The sequence below is a fragment of the Ruditapes philippinarum genome, unplaced genomic scaffold (assembly GCF_026571515.1).
Source record: "Ruditapes philippinarum isolate M1 unplaced genomic scaffold, ASM2657151v2 ctg2835_1_1_1_1, whole genome shotgun sequence".
NCBI lineage: Eukaryota > Metazoa > Mollusca > Bivalvia > Venerida > Veneridae > Ruditapes > Ruditapes philippinarum.
The window spans coordinates 418,386-435,475 of record NW_026854598.1 but is presented as its reverse complement, the minus strand read 5'-3'; the positions used below and the strand labels follow the sequence as shown (position 1 = coordinate 435,475).

At 33.8% G+C, this 17,090-nt stretch overlaps 1 protein-coding gene across 1 annotated transcript in view; it reads left to right on the top strand.

Moving 5' to 3' along the window:
• The first annotated feature begins 4,704 nt into the window (after window positions 1–4,704).
• LOC132740542 (uncharacterized protein C5orf34 homolog) overlaps window positions 4,705–17,090 on the top strand; it is a 44,461-nt gene continuing 32,075 nt past the window's right edge. The window contains exons 1-5 of the mRNA XM_060728462.1: window positions 4,705–5,097; window positions 7,800–7,939; window positions 9,620–10,634; window positions 11,984–12,221; window positions 15,636–15,753. Of these exons, the coding sequence (XP_060584445.1) occupies window positions 4,953–5,097; window positions 7,800–7,939; window positions 9,620–10,634; window positions 11,984–12,221; window positions 15,636–15,753 (1,656 nt within the window). The 5' untranslated portion in view covers window positions 4,705–4,952. The remainder of the gene's footprint in view (window positions 5,098–7,799; window positions 7,940–9,619; window positions 10,635–11,983; window positions 12,222–15,635; window positions 15,754–17,090) is intronic.

Below are 17,090 nucleotides of genomic sequence, written 5' to 3'. Positions count from 1 at the left end.
CTTTTGCGGTACAAGTCAACCCGGCCTCAAGTCAGCCCGGCCCCAAATTGGTCAACCCGGCCCCAAACCAATATTATTTCTGGTCAACCCGGCCCCATTTTTTATTTATTTATTTTTTATTTTGCTTTAGAATATAAACACTTATCAAGAAATAAATAAAAATTAACAACAAAAACAACAACAAAAGTTTAATGATGATATCTTTTATTATTTATTTTATATAAAAACTATCAATATTAACAAACAAGCAATACATGCATAGTTTACTGTTTTTACCGTCGCGAAAATAAGGTGAAGTCTGTCTTCAACCTTAACCTCTCTACCGTAACGATAGAAGTATTAAGAAAAAACTAAACTTTTTTATTGACAAATCATGTGTTCTAATCATTACTATGTTATTGTATGTTAAAAAAAAAGAAATGACCAAAAGCACACCAAAGTGTTTCCTTTAACAGTTTTTAAGTAAGATTAATTATAAATGTATCGCAAGTCACTGCCTCCTGTCTGTCACGCACAATATATCCACAATCAATACAGTTATCTGTCATAATGACATAAAATGATTTAACACAAAACACTATCAATTTCTCAAACACTTATTGATATTCCAATGCTTTTTACACAGTAAATATTCTTTGTTAATAAGTTTATAAAATACGAAACAAATATTAATTATACTGATGAACGTATTCAATAAAAACATTCAAATGAACTGAAAAAAAAATGTTGTAAACTTAATTTATGCAAACCTTTTAACTCAAAATTCTATGCATTTCTTTCTAATTATCGCATTAACACTTATGAAACCATCTTTAATTTACATCGAATTTAAAGGATTTGTTTTCACAGCTATACCTTTTTTGTTAATTGATTGCTTTAAACTGTTTGATTATCACATCTGAAATAATGTTGAGTTACATATAATTGTTTATGTAATATAATTATTCATTATCACTATTGCGTATTAAAGTCTTAATCGGCGCAATTAAATTTACCGACACTTTTATGCCAGTTCGCGTTTTTTAACTTTTGTTCTATAGTTAATAATACTCAATTAATAATTTTATTCCATTATACAACAAAATGACCTGAATAGTTTTCTTTGAAAATTACATATTTTGGGGCCGGAATGACCGATTTTGGGGCCGCACTGACCAATTTTGGGGCTGCATTGACCAAATAAAAATACTGTGGGGCCGGATTGACCAATTTTGGGGCCGGGTTGACCAATTTTGAGGCCGGGTTGACTTGGGGCCGGGTTAACTTGGGGCCGGGTTGACTGTAATTCCTACTTTTGTATACCTAATTGTTGTCTGCTAATGATGACCCTAGTCCAACTAGTAATTGTACTGCGCGACGAGATATTGTGCTATTTTGGTGTTTGGGCAATATCTCGCCTCTACAAAGCGAGATTCTGCCCCAGAACGAAAATATCTCAGAATCAAGCTTTGGCACGTCAATATATTTTGACTAATGATGACCCCACTCCGGTTGCCTTTTATAGTATATTTAACATCATACCTGCCCATCACAGATATATGAACAAAGGATAGGAAACTCTGAAAATAGACGAGAGTCCGAATCAGACCTACAATCCTTTGCGTGCTTCGGTGATAATCGGGCTTTCCCGCTAGTCTCCGATTTTAACGCTTAAAGTTCGGCGATATCTGTGAATTAGACATGGATTTTCATCGGAGAAATATTTGTGAGGAAAAGTGTGTTTTGTACGTGTTTTGTACGTTTTAGAATAAATAACTATTACTTCTTATATAAGAAAAAAATGTTTAGTCTTTTTAGCTCGACTTTTCTATGAAAAGGGGAGCTATCCTACTCGCCCCGGCGTCGGCGTCGGCGTCGGCGTTGGCGTCACACCTTCCTTGGTTAAGTTTTTCGTACCACCCCACTTTATTTCAGAAGTATTACAAGTATGGCTTTGAAACTTACCATACTTGTTCACCATCATAACCTCCATCTACAGACAAGAGTACATAACTCTGTCAAGGTTTTTGACAGAATTATGGCCCTTTTTTGACTTAGAAAGTGTATTGAGCTTGGTTAAGTTTTTTGTACCACCTCACTTTATTTCAAAACCATTGGAGGTATTGCTTTGAAACTGACCATACTTGTTTACCATCACGACCTTCATCAACAGACAAGAGGACATAACTCTGTCAAGGTTTTTGACAGAATTATGCCCCTTTTTGACTTAGAAATACATTGAATATGGGTAAAATCCACTTATTGCCTTAACCCTTTGAGATATTGCTTTGAAACTTTTAATGCTATTTCACATCATTACCCCCATCTGTACGCAAGAGAAGGTAACTCTGTCAAGGATTTGTTTTTAAAAATTAAGGCCTTTTATCGACTTAGAATCTTGGTTAAGTTTTTAGTACCAGTCCACTTTTTGACTGAACTGTTTGAGATATTAATTTGAAAGTTGGAATACTTGTTTACAATCATGATTCCCAAACATGTCCAGGAGAAGGTAATTCTGTCAAAGATTTTATTTGAATTATGGCCCTTAACTGTCAATGTTTTGTATTATAGGCAAGCACTAAAAAACTTAAAAAATCTAAAAAAATTCATTCCTATCCACTTGTTCACTTTACCATAAATTATGTCATAATAAAATAATTCTTCACTAAATATCTTAATGCTCATGGCCATTGTTCACTTTAAAAATACAGAGATTCTTGTATTGCCTTTTACTGCAAAAACTTTTTTTATTGGCAAGCAATAAAAATGTCGAGCGCGCTGTCTTACGGACAGCTCTTGTTTGTTGATGTACCTCCGGGAATTCAATATGGCAGTAATTTGGCTACTTTTACTCAGGATGCATCAAATCTCGCAAAATCTCGTGACATATGATAACTTGTGTGAACACAATTCTGCCTATACTGATTTTATCTGTGTGACATCACAGTCTCTTCTCCATCTTATATTTAGCGCCATGCTGCCCATGTATAAAATTCTCTTTTCTCTCCAAAAATTACTGATTCTAACACAACCGTTATTTTTCGCTTGTAAGTGAACATCCAAGGACTCGAAGTATAATAAATTAGGCACAATTTACAGATTTAGCTGTTTAGCACGATATTAGTAGTCCAATTGATGGTAGCCCGGGGTTTTATGATTTTTGAGGGTACATAACATTTACCAGAAAATATCTGAATATAAAAATCATACATGAATGAGATTTTTGTTCTATTTAGTAAGTGACACTTTTCCAAGACTGTCAAAAATTTATTTCTGAAGATCCAATTTAAATGTCATTTTTTAAACAATTTCTGTTGTCTGCCAATTTTGGTAATTTCAGAGAAGGTTACTAAGGTATCACGGTAATCCCCAAAAATGCATGTGTGGAAGGATACACGTGTCATAATCTTCAAATTAAGTTGTGAAAATCTTTCAACAGCTAACATACTATAAAATTCAAGTTATATGAACAGTCAATATGCTAGAATATTGGATAATAATATATTTCAATTGACTGTGTAAAAACAATTAAAGGAAATAGTAGTCAAATAAATAGTTTTTTTCACGAGGAATGTATTCATTATTCACAAAATTAAATTCATTGGCAGATGCTATGCCATTTAGACCAGTGTCACAGTTTTAAGAAAAGTATCATCAACATGTGTTGCTTTCACTTGCAGTCACAGAAAATGTAAATACCATGATATCATAGAACCCATGATATCATACGAACTGAGTATACTACGGGATGTCAGAGATATTGTGATATTTTGTGTATGGGCAATATCTAGTGAGATTCTGACCCAGAACAAAAACATCTCAGAATCTAGCTTTGGCACATCAATATCTTTTGACTAGATATTAGGTACAGCAGCATTTATTTGTTATGCCCCCATTTCGAAGAAAAGGGGGTATATTGCTTTGCACTTGTCGGTCCGTCGGTCTGTCGGTCCGTCGGTCCGTAGACCAAATGGTTTCCGAGTGATAACTAAAGAACCCTTAGGCCTAGGAACTTCAAACTTGGTATGGTGATTGGTCATGACAAGTAGATGACCCCTTTTGATTTTGGGGTCAAGGGGTCAAAGGTCAAGGTCACATTGACCTTGTAAGCAAAAACGGTTTCCGATCAATAACTAAAGAACCTTAAGGCCTAGGAACTTCAAACTTGGTATGGTGATTGGTCATGATCAGTAGATGACCCTATTGAGTTTTGGGTCAAGGGGTCAAAGGTCAAGGTCATGACCAGTAGATACTTGATAACCCTTATTAATTGTTTGATCACTGGGTCAAAAGTCATGCATAATTACCTTATCACATGAATAATTGGCTGCTGATAGGGGGCATACATGTTTTACAAACATATCTTGTTGATGTTTTTTTTTTCATCTGATCGTCTAGACGGGTACCCTGAAGAACTTCAGCTGGTCAAAATTTTGCTTGGTAGAGGCTCCACTGAAGTTTCTTGACATGACAAGACTGGAAATATTTTTTTGAGATTGATGTTCCATTTGATTTAAGTCTAGACCAATAACATTTTTCCAGAATGATTATTCTAAATGCGGGAAATGACCCAAATTGAAAAGTTGTTGCAATGTCTGTCACTGAAATTGGGCTAAAATAGTGCAAAAATACCAATTTCAACCTGGTTTTGAGTATTTTCCTTTATTAGTTTATGCACAGTTTTCTGTTTTAAGTGTTCATGCTGATATTTGTAAGAAATTCAAATAATTTTTGGCTTTGGGTCCTATTGGAGCTACTTTTATTTCACTTTAAAAAAAAGTAAGTTAATGTCTGTAACTCAATTGATATTTTGAATTTATTTCTCTTGACTAGTATTTGATATTTTGTACTCAAGTAAATTGTTATACATGTATAAATTATAATAATTTGTTAGTTTTTTCATTAACACCACACTTTAAATTATATTTTCAGTCTTTTTTTTACTGACACTGTAATTTGGTAGACGTGTAAAAATGCCAGCACGACCTCAGCTAATGGTATTATATACAAATGATGCTGTTGAAGTAAGATACAAGGATGGTTCGAGGCTCAATATACTACCCTGTGGAAGTGCTTTTACATACTGTAAACCACATGAAGATTCACACCCTGCAAATGGTGATTAATTTTTTTCATGTTAAGTATTTAATTCTTTGTTATTACTGCATTGTTATTTTAGCTGACCAGTACTTAAGGTGTACCTCAAAATGAATATATTGACGTAATAAAGTTTTCTGTCAAGACAATAGTTGTAATCTGGCATGTGGCAAATCAGGGTTTTTCCAAGCTAATTACCTCGGTGCATTTGAACTTTTACCATTACAATATATTTTCATGATGCACTATTTTCATGATGCACTACCCTTCAAAATAAATTTAATATCAACATGTTGTGCTTAATTTTGAAGCTGTAACTGTAAAAAATTTGTTTGTACCCCCCCTCCCCCCAAATTATCGATTATCTTAGAAATCCCAATATATGTTTAATACTGGAGTACCGCCAGAAAAATGCTGTGGTTATAAACAGAATTTATCATATTTCAAGTTTTTCCAATGGCCTTTTTCTTTCTGCCACAGAATAGGGTACTGCTGGAGGGAATGCCACCTTGTCTGTGGAAAATTATACAATGTCTTGAGCTTAAAGTAATTACCTAAACATCCACAAACCAATTACCAAAAGATGTAATAATTGTTAAGTCATAAATCATAATGGAATCTGTCTTATTTAAGGATAATTACAACTGAACATTATAAGAGTAGCAGATGCATGACACATTGACGTAAAAGTACCATATTGTGAATGGGCTTTTTCTAAAATCACACTTGATAAGTAAGCGTAAATTGTGAAAACTGCTGCTATATATATACATGTATGGTCATCAAAATTGCTGTTGTATATATGGTTGTCAATATTGTCATGTGTATTAATGTATAGACTATTTAATGAGAGGATGCACATTGGTTGCCATGTGAGTGATGAAATGAGTGTGAGAAAAAAAAACTTGGGGGTAATACAATGTCATTTGCTTATTCATTTAAGTTTTTCTGATGGAAGGAAAATGATATATAAGTGGAAAAATTGAAATCCCTAAAATACATTATAAATAATAATACCCATCATCATAATTTGCGGTCCACTTATTTTTGTAGATTGATCAGTCCACAAATTTAAAATCCAACAAAGTTTTATTTTGTCTGCATAAAGATTATTTTGAATCGCATTTTTTGGCATTATACTTTTTTGTGTGCACAGACTACCAAGAATTTAATGAATCATGAAATATTCCTTATTGGACAAAACCTTAATATTTCTGGCCCATGAAATTGAGTGAATTCACAGTACTTACCTTATACTGCTTATTATGTTTGGTTGTTGGTGATTCACTTTGTTGTAAACTGTCTAATTTTTGACACACTTGAATTGTATTCATTCTCGAGTCAAATGTTAATCTGCTATATAGATTTATGTAATGTCAAATCATGTATCTCACTCTTGCCAACAACATCCATATAAATGAGCCGTGCCATGACAAAACCAACGTAATGGGTTTGCGACCAGCATGAATCCAGACCAGCCTGCGCATCTGCGTAGTCTGGTCAGGATCCATGCTGTTCGCTTACAAATCCAATAAAAGTATAGAAACTGATAGCGAACAGTATTGATCCTGATCAGACTGTGCGGATGCGCAGGCTGGTCTGGATCCATGCTGGTCGCAAACGCACTATGTTGGTTTTGTCATGGCACGGCTCATATAATTCTTTCATGGTTTGATTTTATGTCTGTATCTTAATACTACATAAATACAACATAATTATTTATTGTTTTACAATCATAACCTTCCAATCTATTTATATACCAATATACTGTAATAGGTCTGTTCTCTTATTGAATGATTATTTTATTTTCTGAACTTTCCTCAACCAAGTTAACGGAACTGTTAAATTGCTGTAAATAATACAGTAATAGAGATATCCTCAGGTACTCTGCAAATGTTGGGTTTTTCCCCAGCTTATCCTTGGGTACAAAGAAACTTTTACAGTTACACTTTAGTAAATATATCAATAATACCAGTAAGCTTAACTAGTTCACAAATCTTTTAAGACAGGTTTTGCACCATGAAGGCCCATTATCATGCCTCAGAAATGCTTTTATTTTTTATTTCTCAAAATCTTTAATTCTGTTTTCCTGTTATAATTTCCAAAAAGTTACATGTTGGCCAACTGAACCATCCACCGCTTCTTTTGCTTTTTACCAATATGTACAGATACATGTATAGCAATTAGGAAGTCAAAATACAACTATTTGCTACTTTTATGACAAATTATTTCACATTCAACGCTTCTTTCCTCAGGTCATAAGGATGCAACATGCTCTAAAACACTTTATGAAATTAATGTTTCCCATATTCTTATGAATGAATTTTTTTTCATTTCTAAGGCACAATGTGCCTTTAATGGTAAATTTGTTTGAAACCTGGGATTAGAATACCCCACTTTTGCTGTGTTCATGATCAGTTTAGGTATGATGTATTGTGTAATTTTTTTCAGATAAATAAAAAGTCATTATTACAATTTTTGTTAGATGCCAGTCGATTATTACAGGTGTTAATAATGATTTTAATACAGAGTAAATGTAATAATTACAGGAATGGCAATGGTTTGTAATACAGAGTAAATGACATAATTACAGGAATGGTAATGGTTTTTAATACAGAGTAAATGTAATAATTACAGGAATGGCAATGATTTTAATATAGAATAAATGTAATAATTACAGGAATGGCAATGGTTTTAAAACAGAGTAAATGTAATAATTACAGGAATGGCAATGGTACAACAGAGATGTTGTTATGTTACAAGTGCATACAAAGATATGGTGTTATCTGCCCTTGATTTTAGAAACCGATTTGCAGAACAGCCTTATATTTGTGAGGAACTTCTAGAGCCAGATAAAGTTTGGGTGGGGCAATTTCTCAAAATTTCTATTTTATATCAGTGTTTTTTTTTCAATTATAAAAAAATCCCTTGCAGCTTTTTTGAAGGGGAAAAATTCAAAAGCATGGTAAATCTAAAAAAAGGGGGGAGGGAAACCTTTCATAAATTTTCCAATAACTGAGGAAACTAAAAAAAACACCTTTTTTGAAAAAGTTTTAAATTTGGGCCATTCTTTTTAAACAGGGCAGGGTAATAGCAAAAGGTCCCTTTTGGGCCCAGGTTTTTTCTTCACCCAATTGAATTTTTTAAAAAAGCTGATACAAGCAGCCGGGCTGTAAAACCCATTTCTGGTGAAGTGGGACAGGGGCTTTTTGGAAGGGGATTTTTATTATGGCTTTTTTGGGGGAAAATTTGTCCCTTTTTTGGGGTAAGGGGAAAAGGGGCCCTTTAATTTGGCTCTTAAAAATAAAAGAGGGGTGGGTCACTGACAATAAATGTATTTTTAAAAGCCCGTAGATGTGTTGTAATACATTTTTGGTATATACATTTATAATTTTGGATCTTTGATTTTTTGCAGTCTTGATCCATAACTCTAAACATAAATTTTAACAGAATTGTGCCTCTTTTTGTGTCGTCTATATGGAGTAGTGGCGACATATAGGGATCACTTCTCCGTCGTCTGTCCGTCCGTCTGTCCATCCGTCACAAAACTTGTCCGGACTACTCCTCATAAACTACTGGTGCAATTTCATCCAAACTTTGCAGGAATGATCAGTACCAAGTCTAATTGTGCATATTGTCAGCATTTTCCGGTTCAATGATTTTTGTAAGAGTTATAGCCATTTAATATTTTCTATTTTTAAAGTTTGTCCGGACTACTTCTCTTATACCACTAATGCAATTTGAATGAAACTTTACAGGATTGATCTGTAGCTCAAGTCCTTGCGCATATTGTATGGGTTTTCTGGTTGAATGATATTTGGCCAAGTTATGGCCCATTCATAAAAAGGTGTTTTTTTTCTGTGTGTTGCCAGATACACAAAAGCTTGTCTGGACTACTTATCATAAACTACTGGTGCAATTTTATCCAAACTTTACAGGAATGATCAGTACCAAGTCTTGTTGTGCACTGTCCTGTCTGTCTGTCTGTCTGTCACAAAACCTGTCCCAACATGAAATTGGCCATCATGAGGCAACACATGTGATTACTGATCGCTTTTGTTTGAACTTACAAAATTCTACATTAGTCAGTCTCTTGTTTTGCTACCACACACTGAGAATAGTGAATTAGCTGTTTTACTGACAGCTCTTAGGGGTTACTGCTTATTGAAGCAGCATGCTTCCAGTGAAGTGAACAAAGACAAAGTACATTGTAATTTAGTAAATTTACACATTGAGAAAAGCACATGTACAATCCATTTATTACCCAAAAGAGGTAAAAATATGCAAAAGTGTCCTTTACTCTGTTAGTCATGCAGTAGAGAAAAATTCTATAAATACTGTAAAATCAGTCATTAATTGCACATAACATATCAATTATTTCTTGAATCTTGAATAATTTTACTTTTCTTAAAATCTTTTACATTTTTCTCAAGTGTGATATTTTGGCTGATCGTGTATCATGCAGCTTTAAGAAGAAAAATTATCGATATACTGTATAATACACGTATTATAAGTTTCACATAATCCCTTCATTTTTATTTAGCCGCTGTTTGCCAGAATAAAAGAGATCGCTTGGCCTAAAACAGCCAACGGAGATAATATCGAGATCCTCCAGGATGGAAGTGTTTGCATCACATCTGAGGATGAATTTGCTAGCCTCATTCTCTCTGCCCATAGGAGAGATTTTACCATCTGCTACTTATCTTTTGTAAGCCAAGACAAATGTAGAGAAAAAGCTAAAATAAGACGGAAAAAACTGATAGAATCTCATCCACGTAAAGTAGGACTGATAGACGATGGAAGTAAGTACCAAAGTAAATGTTCAGGCAATATGCCAGATGTCGTGCCAAAGTTGAAACATGGGTTCGATGAGGATGTGATTTCTTGTGATAAATGTGTCGGTGACGACGTTGTTTGTGAAGATTTGAACATTTCACCGATCACTCAAGCCAGTTGTGCAGACAGTCCACGTGCAATGAGTAATGCTAGTGGAAGCCCAATTACACCTCAGAATCTTGTTAAAGATGATGAAGCTAAATTCCGTCCTTTTTCCACGCCCACAGAAGGGTTGGAAGATAATGAATCGCCAGTTTGTACACCATATGGTGATACAGCCGTGTTTAATGATTACCTTAAAACAAAGAGACATAACTCTGTAAAATTTGCACAAAAAGAAAATATAGAAGGTAGTTTTATTGGAGAAGATTATAAGAATTCAACCGGAAATAAAAGTGAAAAAATGAGATATGAACAAAATGGAATTGAAAGAAGCAGTTTAAGTTATAGAGAAAAAAATCAGCAAAATTATAAACGAGAATATGACCTTCCTGGGTTTCATAATTCACATGAACGTGAAGATAATACAATAATATCACAAGAAAGTTTTGTAAGTTCTTCATCACAGTCAAGTTGTGAAACTGAGACGCAGACAAGATGTAAATATTGTTGGTTGACCAGACATATATCTTGTGATGAATGCCCTATGAATTGGAGTCAAGTTGTAAAAATGGTTCAAGATGTGGCAGAAAATGGTGGTGGTAACCTTCAAAAAAGAAGTGGTAAGAATGAATTTTTGTATGCTCTAACACTGCTTTGGTAAATAAACTATTTAAAATGGTTGACATTGGGATGATTAATGCAGTAAACATATGATTCAAGTGCATAGTCAAATTATTTAACATGACTGTGAGAGAAATTCTTAGAGCACCAATATTAGAAAAAATATATGTCCCATGTATGGTGGGATTTAAATATCAGTTGTCACACTACCATAAGTTAAGAGGATGTCAGGTATTCAGATATTTTCTAGTTGGGGTGGTTTCCTGTCTCTAGTCCAAAGGTAAAGGTCACACCAATAACTGACTTATAAACACCATAGAAATAATAGTTTACATTTTTTTTCATTTATGACAGATATTTTATATAGCACTTCTTTTTTCAGGAAACAAGCATGCAACATGCTCATACTTCATTCCTTATTCCTGTCATATCAATGCTTGGTTGTTGAAAATCTGGTTTTCGTCGCATTGCAGTGCTTCTTGTGTTTACTTGAAATGATCTATATAATGTTTTCCACACTATATTTGTATAATCATATGTTTAATTTTACAATGTCTATCATGGAAAATTTAACCTGTTAGCTCAATAGGTAGAGCGTCAGACTGTGAATCGGGCAATCCAGATTCAATTCCCAGATGGTGCAGGTCACTATCATTGTGATTGATCATGAAATCCTTTCTACGGTCATTCGCAATGTACATCTGCTCTGGCATGTGCTCAGAAGTGATCAGATCCTTGGGAAAGTGAAGGCAACTAGTACTGATAAATTGCTTGGCAGCCTGCCCAGGAATGATGTGGTGACTGATGTGTGCTCTGGTAAATTAAATGCGACTTACTGCCGTGATCCGCAGTGAATACTACTACCACCACCACCATTGTATATCATGAATACTATCATTTAAATTGAGTCTGAAATGTTCACCTTTATTTGTTTTCTTTGCTCTTGAACAATCTCTTTTTTCCAGAATTTTCAAATTCTAAGTAAAAATAGTCACTGCTTATTTAGAGAAACAGGACATTTCCTTGTCTAATTTCATTTTATGACTAAGTTTCACTAAATTTTATTTTGTGTTAAATTTTGACTAAATTTGATTGATGTTAAACTTGATTCTACCAAATAAGGATCCAATTATTCTAATGTATGAATTCAATATAAAACAGAATGAGAAATTTCTATGAAATTGCTATGATTTTTCAGTCAACAGATTTTAGAATGTTTAAAAATACAGAAGAAACTTTATACCCCTTACTTTGAATTGAAAATATGTAAGAATTTAGTATGATAATTTATCAGTACTCTATGTGATGTACATGTATTAATTTGCTTTTATTTCATGTTGGAAAATAGTGCCTAAGGGAGTAAAAGGAAAGAAAGAGACAGAGATTTCAAAACTGCGGCAAATAGACCGTAGGATGTGTATAATGTCACAGTTACCACAGTCACTTCCGTTGTCATGCCCCGGACAGCACCTGCATAAAATGCATGCTAAAATGACGTATGACGATGGAAAAAACCCTCTGGAAGATCCAACAACTTTTTCTCAAGGTCGGCTAAAAGTGCTTCTTATAGATGGTGTGATTTACAGGTACATGTTTAGTAATTTTCATTTTGTAGAGGCCTGGGGACACCAATACATTGTAGAGGCCTGGGGGGGGGGGCACCAACACATTGTAGAGGCCTGGGGGGCACCAACACATTGTAAAGAAATAGTCATAAATATGTCTATCAATAAACACAAAATTTGTTTCCACTCATAACACTTATTATAAATTTGTGGAGATGGGATATAATACAAGGTGTTAAATTCCAGAACCAAACTGATTTTGAAGTGTTTATTTTTATGCCCACGAAGGGCCGCATATTAAAATTGACCATCGGTCAGTCTGTCTGTGCGTCCCCCCTTCAGTATTGTCCGGACTGTAACTTTGTCATACATTGAGGGACTTTGAAATAGCTTGGCACAAATGTCTACCACATCAAAATAATGTGTCCCGTGCAAGAACAGCGTCCCTACCTCAAAGGTCAACCTCACACTTACATTTTGAAGTTTCACATTATGACAATTAGAGATTACAGGTACACACATTCTTGTCCGGACTATAACTTTGTCGTGCATTGAAGAGTTTTAGGATAACTAGGCATTAATGTCAACCACATCAAGATGATGTGTTGTGTTTAAAACCAATGTTCCTACCTCGAAGGTCAACGTCACTCTAATAGTTTGAAGGTACTTATGCTCATAAGAAGAGTTTGAAGGTACACATTAGTTTCCAAACTGTTACATTGTCATGCATTGAAGGATTTTGAAATAACTTGGTGTAAATGTCTACCACATCAAGATGATGTGTCGCATCCAAGACCATTGTCCCAAGGTGTAAAGTTTGCTATAAATAGCACTTCATTTCACAAAAACAATATTAAGCAATTAGTTACTTTCATTCTCTTTTCTTTTTATAATACCTGCATGCTTAAGAAATCTTTTTGGGGGCATTCATCACTTGCATGACATCTCTTGTTTCCATCTGTTGCTGTGTTGAAGTTAAGTTGTATCTATCTTAAAATGTAACCTTCAAATGCAATGTTGTAAGAGAGGAGTGTTTATTCAAAAAATGTTTTATCTTTAACTAAAACTAACTTAAAGGAACTCCTGGTGAGTGACTCAGGTGCAATAGCCTAAAAACACGAAATTTTAATTTCTTACATAGATCCGGTGGGGCACTTAAAAGTTAAAACTGAAAGATTTGCAAAATATAATCAAGTCATACAGGTGAATAAATTGAAAATCATATTTTTGTGCTATTTTTTGCCCAATGTAAGTGCAAAGCATTGTAACATCTTTCAAAATTTGGTCACTCTTCACAAAATTTTAAACGGAGTGAGCGAATGATCTGAAATTTTGCACACTAGTTATTAGTCTGGATCTACATCATATGGAACATTAATCTTTAAGAATTATTTCCAGTCCTGACATGTCAAAAAACAATCAATGTGTTTCATATTGACTCTCATTCTTATTTTGGTGTCCAGACAACCGAAATGAGTTTTATAAGCCTAAAATTTTGCAACCTCATTGTGGCGAAATCGGAAGTACAATTCCTATTTGCATGAGATACTCTGCTTCAGGGCCTTTTGGTCATCCTTACATAACAAGAAAATAACAAACATTTTAAAGGAGCAGTCCAAATTTAATGGTATAATTTGGCATTATATTACGGATGTTTTCATACAAATTCAATCTTTTTTATGAGATGATTACCTTTTTGTGAACAACAGGGCTAATGCACCATGAAACTAAAACATTAAAAGTTTGTTTTACACAAGAATATCTCATATTTGCTGTGATCCACATAGTAACAATTGATTTTACCATTGTGATGTAGCGCATAGTGCCACAAGCTTGTTATTGGCTTTATTTGCATGTTAAAATTCGTATATGAACTGTAGTGTTACTGCGGGGTTGTCCTTTCAAAATCATAACTTATGAAGAATATTCAATGAAATATACATCAATACTGCTAAAAACATTAACATAACTATAGAATGCTTCGTTTTTAAGTGGACGGAAAAAATCTGTGAACATTTTTTTTTATGCAGCTTTAACATGTCCAATCTAGACATTCACCTCGATCCCCACAAATGTTATTGGAGTTTATTAGATGTATGGTACAAGGCAAATGTTTTATGCAAATTATTAACATTATTTAATAGACTTAAGTCTGTCAAATGTTTACAAAACTATATATTATGTATTAGAGTAAAGTTCATGGTAGAAACAAGGCCTTATATTGGTATAAAAAGTGATAACTGATTAATCAAAGAACATCTTGGACACACTTTTTATATAAGGCATGTCATTGAAAAGATCTAATTAAGTCAAAAATTAAATTTTTTTATATAGTCTTAGTATTTCAGATTTTTCTAAAAAATTAAAAAGGTTTTTAATCAATTTGTTCTTTTCCCTAGGTATATACTAATTGAACTTTCTGTCTGTACTAGGTAAACCAAAAACAGCAAGTTGGATATTTTTCAACTTCATTGAATAGCTATAACATGCCATTTCACATTTATCACAATAACAAAAGGTCATGACTCTGTCAAGTTATATAACTGTGTTGACAATTTTCTTTTGGCAAATTTTGTTATCCATATTTGAGTAAATAGGTACAGTCAGGACTCAATACATCGGAATCCATTATACTGACAAATTCAAATAACGACAGTGAATTGGTGGGAACCAAACTTTTTCAACGTTATTATTATCCGTTATAACGGAAAATTTGTATTCCGACTCCGACACAATAAAATTGGTAACCAAACCTGTTATTTTCTATACAATCAATACCCGTTAAACTGACACTTGGTCAGTCAAGCGCGTGTATCAATGAGCCTTGAACAAAAGTCGCAAGGTGTTAAAACAGGTATTGTACCTTGGTCAGTTGATTGTTACATGTATTACAATACCAACGTGTCAGCTGAATTTTGTTACACTTGCCAACTTGTTTTTATTAAAATAATGGCAGAACCTCCAGCTAAACGTTGACAGACTAATTTAACTTTTGAACAAAAATACAAAATCATTTCATATAAAGAAAGTAAAAATGATGTTACACAAAGTGATATTAATAAGAATTTTGGGCATATTATGTTATACCCCCTGGTGTCCGTCCGTCTGTTTCACTTTAGATGTTTATTACAGATCTAAATACATAATGTTCAGATACCAGTGAATAAGCATATCATTACAATTACAATATTTTGAATAATGAAATTCACTATACTGACAAATTCGATATACTGACATATCCTTTGGGAACCAACAGTGTCGTTGTAATGAGTCCTGACTGTATTCTTTTAAATTTTTGTTAATGACAAGAATCTAGGCCAGGGGCATATGTATACCGAACATGTTCTTGTTTTATATGTTTTATCAAACTAGTCTATGAGTGATACATTTTTGTCTGTTACATCTGATCATTTTTAAACATATTTGTTTGTATAGGATTGTCCGCCTTCCCACAATGAAAGTTGTTGAAGTTTACCCTGGCGATGGTAGTGTTCTTATCTCCCAAGGAATGTCCGCTCACTTTTTTCTGCATATAATACCACATGGAGACAAGGTATGTACTTCACATAGATTTATGTGTTCTTTGTGCTTCATAAAAAGTTCTTCTAAAAAGTTAAAAAGCTTTTTAACTTGTTCTTTTCCCCAGGCATATAGTAATTGAACAAGGTTAAGCTAAAACAGCAAGTAAATATTTTTCAACTTTTCATTGAAAAGCAATGGCAGGCTAGCTGACATCTATCACAATAACAAAAAGACATGACTCTGTAAAGTTATGTAAACTCTGTAGGGTTTTTTTTATGCCCCCTACAAAGTGGGAGCATATAGCGTTTTACTTGTCCGTCCGTCCGTCCTAACATCTGTCCGTCCGTACGTCCCGAAATCTTGTGAACGCAACACCTCTTAAACTGGATGGCAGATTTTGCTTTAACTTCCAGGGATGAACAACCTTAATGTGTAGATGGTAGTAAAGGAAGGAATTTTTGCTGCAACCAAATTTGACAGAATTATGGCCCTTTGTTGATTTTTTCGCTATATACTACTGTAAAACACTTATTATTTGCGATAAATTTATTTTCGCTAATATTCGCGATTTTTTCTAAGACGCAAATTCTTATTTCTCGCAAATATTTCACTTTCTCTATACACTTGTCCGAAAATGAACACTATCTGAAAATGCGTACGCATGGATATATATCTGCGGGAAAGTATCGAAGCCAGTTCTAGTTACGTCATGTAGCTATTCAAGTGTTTCAGAATAACTGTTTTGGTATGTAATTGGAGTTTAATTGATGTATGGTACAAGGCAAATGTTTTATGCAAATTATTAACATTATTTAATAGACATAAGTCTGTCAAATGTTTACAAAACAATATATGTAACCTTCAAACAGTTTAAGCCCCAGGGTAAACATAATTTTTTACTACAGGTTAGGCAAATTATAGTTCCGTTTAATTGATTTGCGTCTGCTTGCTTTTGAATGGCTAATCAGTGAAACTTTAACACTTTGCATTACTAGTATCAATGCTAGAGGCACGGAGTATAATCAGGGACAATACATGACAAACACAGTGAACACATATCAAATAATTATTAAACTTTGTAAACATATATTTAGACATACATTTTCACTTAACAAAAAGATTAGCAAGCTATCAGAAAAATCGATACGGATATAAATGCATTGTCGCACAATAAACGACGCAAAGTTAGTGAATGGACAGGACAGAAATTATCCGAATGACATCGGGTTTCCTGTTTCACATTTTTCAGGAAGACGCAAATTCATGTTGACGCAAAATAATTATTTTGGACATTTTGCCTCAAATTCGCGAAATAAGGTTCTCTTGAAAAATAAGTGTTTTACAGTATGTAGAAATTTTGTAAACGCA